This window comes from Nansenia antarctica (assembly GCF_963989245.1).
Source record: "Nansenia antarctica genome assembly, chromosome: 7".
Classification (NCBI taxonomy): domain Eukaryota; kingdom Metazoa; phylum Chordata; class Actinopteri; order Argentiniformes; family Microstomatidae; genus Nansenia; species Nansenia antarctica.
The window spans coordinates 9,229,101-9,234,151 of record NC_137677.1 but is presented as its reverse complement, the minus strand read 5'-3'; the positions used below and the strand labels follow the sequence as shown (position 1 = coordinate 9,234,151).

General features: G+C 45.3%; 1 protein-coding gene across 1 annotated transcript in view; it reads left to right on the top strand.

Moving 5' to 3' along the window:
* The window catches only part of nek7 (NIMA-related kinase 7), a 63,276-nt gene extending 59,251 nt beyond the window's left edge, over positions 1-4,025 (top strand). Inside the window, exon 10 of the mRNA XM_080536470.1 lies at positions 205-4,025. Within this exon, the coding sequence (XP_080392596.1) occupies positions 205-318 (114 nt within the window). The 3' untranslated portion in view covers positions 319-4,025. The remainder of the gene's footprint in view (positions 1-204) is intronic.
* Positions 4,026-5,051: the final 1,026 nt, after the last annotated feature.

Below are 5,051 nucleotides of genomic sequence, written 5' to 3'. Positions count from 1 at the left end.
TGTGTGTGTGTGTGTGTGTGTGTGTGTGTGTCCTCAGCTCTGTTCATCTGTCTGGAGGCCTATTTCAACAACAGAGACCTAAAGCCGATGACTAAACACAAAACACGATATATCTAATATCTCTCTTTCTTTCTCCCCCCCTCTCTCTCTATCTCTCTCCCTCTCTCTCTCTCTCCCTCTCTCTCTCTCTCCCTCTCCCTCTAGCTGAGGAAGCTGGTAGATATGTGCATTAACCCAGACCCTGAGAAGAGGCCTGACATCACGTACGTGTATGACATCGCCAAACACATGCACGGCATGGGGACTCTGGGCAGCTAAGGCCCAGGCCCAGGAGGACACACTACAGTGGCCGTCTCCTCTTCCTCTCCTCCTCCTCCTCCCTCTCCTCCCCTCATCCTCTCATCCCTTGCTTCCCCCCAGAAGGACCGGGCACTCATCCGTCACGTCGTTCAAGACAATCGTTTATCATGAAAATTCAGCTCTGTGCCCTGTGTAACGTAAAGTATGTTGTTGTTCTTGTTGTTGTTTTGTTTTGTTTGTAAGATGGGAGCAGTCCTGTAGGTGTCTCTTATACTGCGGTGTCTCCCCCTTCTATGGGTGACTGACAGGGGGAGGCTGGGTGGGGGGAAGAAATGGGAGGACGGGCTCATTTGTAAAAGCACGGAACGGAACGTGGAAGAGTATCGAACGCGTGGGAGTAAATTCATCCATTTCATCTGAATACCACTCACCAGGGGAGGCCGGTGGCGGTAGAAATCGGAGGACGGGGCTCATTGTAATGCATGGAACGGGATGTGAAAGGACGTTTGGTTTCTGGTGGTGTTCAGATGAAGGGATGAACAACTCTCCGGCCTTTCCACACCTCCCCTCTCATTCTGTCGTGTTGAAGTCATGGTGACCAAGTATCGTAAAATAGCAACATTAGCAAAAATGTTAACAGAGAGTATTGTAACGTTGTTGTTTTTTTTGTCTCCGCGAATACCAAAGTCGAGAGAAAGAAATCAGGTGGTTTTCTGATGGGTAAAATGTGGCTGGGTTTGCACTCTTTAACCCCTGGTACGGAGAAGGTTGTGTTGAGGTAAATTTCAAGTGAATGTGTTGAGGAAAAACCAGGTAGAAGTACCGGTGAGTTTCAAACCCCAGAGAGCAGTGTGTTGGCGTAGAGAAAGAGCTGGAGAAGGATGGACTGTCGGGTGGGCAAATGTGTCCCCGGTCGGTCAAGGCTCATGAATGTACCGCTGTATCGGAAATGATTTTCAACACTTTTCTTTGTTTACGTTTTATTTTTCGACCTTTTTCTTTAAACCCCTCCCCCCCCTCTCTTCATGTTAAAGCTGTTAAAGTCTACTGAACAAATGGAGGTACATTTCCTGCCTCGTTGTCTTGTCTTCTCCGTCGAGGGCCACAGCTCATTATATCATCAGCAGCTGGAAAATCACCGGCGGTCCGTTTAGACGAGGCTCCCGATATCCCCCTTCGTTAGGCTAACGATCCCCCCCGTCCTCCACCGCCCACCAATCAATCTCCTGGAATCTCCGTGGTGCCGCGCATGTTAATGACCCGACGCGCCCGTCAGGCCGACGTTGGTGTCGGTATCATAGAATGAGCACACACACAAATACAGCTTTACCGTTTACCATTTTTACCATTTTGCAATTATGTGTCGTATCAATTCTATGTAGGGTTGTAAGGCTGTTGTCTATTTCTACGGGAGATTCTGGTATGTTTAAACGTACAGTATTCAAGAAATAGGGTCACGTGATAAACGACATGCGTCACCTTTTTAAATGGGCTACTGTATTCAACTTCAGACACATTGTCTTCCCACACACGTTGTGTTTGGACCCGTCCTGTAGCAGGACACATGAGTCCAACGGACCCGCCAGGCTGGAGTCTCCAGAGCCGCGTGGTTGTCGCGACGACGGCTCAGTGCAGTCAGCGTCCACTAAAGTGAGCGCCGATGTTAACGTAACGTGGTTGAAACGTTTTAAAAGTCCCAGCCGTCTAATAGCACATACAGAGCTCGCTCTCTCTCCATTGTTGGTGCCGCTGTCCATGGGGTGAAAACACTCCAACAAAAGAACACACGCAAGTTGAAGTGCCTCACAATCCGCTGTCTGGGAAAAAAACAAATCTAGACTATTTACGATTTATCAAGAGCAGAGCCCTGGCTCCCCCGGGGGGGGGGGGTGTGGGGGTCCACCGCTGGGTGCTGGTAGGCAAACTGGCTAGTAGTCGCTCTATGTGTAGAGAGGGCTGCAAGGGAATTTTCCTGGCTACATAGTGTACAGGTTTTTACTTTTGCCTGCTTGCGGCTCTGTCAGTATTGATTGATTGATTGATTGACTGAGAATGTGTATTATGTGAAGCGCATTGAGTTGCATCTTGTAAGAAATGCGCTATACAAATAAAATTGGATTTGATTTGATTTGGATAGGCAGGTGAATGTATGTACAGTATATCTGGATGCATATCTCAGGCTCCAGCGTGTTGTTGTGTACACCAGGGGAGGCTGGTGGAGGTAGACGTTGTGTGTTTTCCCCTCGTCCTGTTCCAACGAGCCCGTCCCCCAGTCTCTACCTCCACCAGCCTCTCTGATTGTACAACAACCACTGTGCCCTCTGTGTTTACTGTACATAGCTGAGGAGATCTCTGTCGATGTGCACCCTAGTCGAAGCGCCATCGATTTCAAACAGGTTAGCAGTGACCTAGATTGTTTTTTATTTGTTTTTGTTTCTATTTGGGCTAGGGAGGAGTGTGTCTGTTTTTACAGTGGACTGGTTTACAGATGGAATCACGGTTAGTGTTGCAGGTTGTGTGTGGGGGGGGGTGGGGGGGGTGAACACTGATACCGAGCAGACGGTACAGTCACCGATTATTGGCAACACTTAATTTCAAGGTTTGCTTATTAACAGCTGATAATTATTACTACGTCCCGTAGTTAACTGTCCGATCGGATACATTGCGTGACTCATGATTTGCTTATGATAACAGATACTTTCAATCAACGGTGTGTAAATAAACTCGATAATAAATACAGGAATAACGGTATAGAATGATTTCAAAAACAGTTGATGCTGAGCTAATGGTTAGCAAGCTGTTAATAAGAAAATGTTTAAATAAAGTGTTACCACGTTATTTTCAAACATTTTTCTCTTTCTTTTTTGGGGGGACTCACAACGTCCTAAGATTTGATTGTCTGGTCTGGTATGTTCCATTTCAATTACGTTTTTATAACAAATTATTTTATTTTTAAAGAAATTGCAAATCCTCGACGAAGTGCCTCTCATAATACTGTACAAACCATCCTCCATCTCCATCGCCTTGCTGTGGTGTCCTTACCTGATAGAGATCTAATATCAGCTTCGAGAGCGCTTCGTTAATACATGTATTTACTATAGTACTCTGCTGTCAGGGTGACTTTGGCAAAGCGCCATCACCAGCTCCCAGTTTAAGACGATACCAGATGTACCGTGGTATTTATCCATATCAGAAGATAACTGAGAGCATTGTATGTGTATTCAAGTTTACGGCCTCTTCTTTCAGTGTTTTTATGTTCTAACCCCCAAGTGCATTGTTCCCTCTGCCTCTGCCCTGGTTGATGAACACAGGAACAAGAACCCAGGCTGATTCCTGTAGCCTTAAAGAACGTTATGTAGATGCCTATAAGGAGGTGATGCATGTGTTGTTTTGTTGTGTGCCTTGTTAACACAGAGACGCTCTGGGTTGTTGTACGGACGACACGCCCCCAGAGCCTTTTCTGTTCTCGTTAGGGGAGGATGATGAAGATCACACACACACACACATACAATCATACATACACACACACACACACACACTCACACACACACACACACACAGTGCTAGATGTCCCCAGGGTTATGGCCTCTCCTCTGTAACACATGCAGCCAGTCTGTGGAGGAGACGCCATGGTGGCCTCCTATCATTCAGACCCGTGTCCACGCTCTAACAGGGTCAGTACACAACAGTCCAGTACACAACAGTACAGAACAGTCCAGAACAGTACTGGCCCACTGAAGTTGTTATTGAAGAGTGGGGTGGGGGGGGGGGAGGAAAATGCAACTTTTATTTATTTGCTTTTTTTTTTTTTTTTTTGGGAACATTTCATGGAATACGTTTTAAGATGCTCATCATCATCATCATCCTCATCATCATCATTGCTTTGTATGCTAACTAAATGCAATAAAGTCTTTGAATTTATTTTGGAACATTGTCTGTCTCTCTGATTTACCTCATGTTACTGGGTATCACAGAATTATGTTAGTGTATGGCTTTATATATATATACACATATCTCTTATTGGACAATAAAATCACCTTAGATTAGATATATTTTCTATTATTTTTATTTTTTATATTTTTTTTACTCTATTTTGAGTAAATGATACCAATTAGCAGAAAGCATCATTAGTGTGCATGTGTGTGTGTGTGTGTGTGTTAGCTGAATGTTTCTGTCTCCTACCATTGCCCCCTCAGTCATCCCCCACCCTCCCCTCCTGAGTCCCCCCACCCCCCGGCCCCCCCCCCTCCCCCTCCCCCTCCCCCATCCTACTCTCTCATGGCCAGAGAGCAGCAGGGAGACACTAGACTCTCTGTAATGAACTCCACAGGGACTCCAGTTCAATTTGATCACAGCAAAATTGCTCCCATGGAGCCTCTTATACAGTGAAAACAAACAAAAGTAAATATCTGGAATTGATACTTGAGTTGTTTGCTGCGTTTGCACCTCCCTAAAGACAAAGATGTTTATATCCCGATAGAAGGGCACGTTGTTAAAATTGGGTATGCAAAAAAAACACAAAGAACCATGATATTTATCTTTGGAGAGAAAACTTTTGTTTTTTGTTTTTGCAAGGACCACACGACAACCTTATAGAATGTTTGTGTTCAGGCTGTGAGAACAGAGGGTTGATTTCTATTGTTTAACAGAGGCACAAGTCCATCTAGTGGTGAGATCACGCCACTGCGTTCTCTTTCATCATGATCATCATTCCTTTCCTTGATAAACTAGTATTGATTGATTGAAAACTT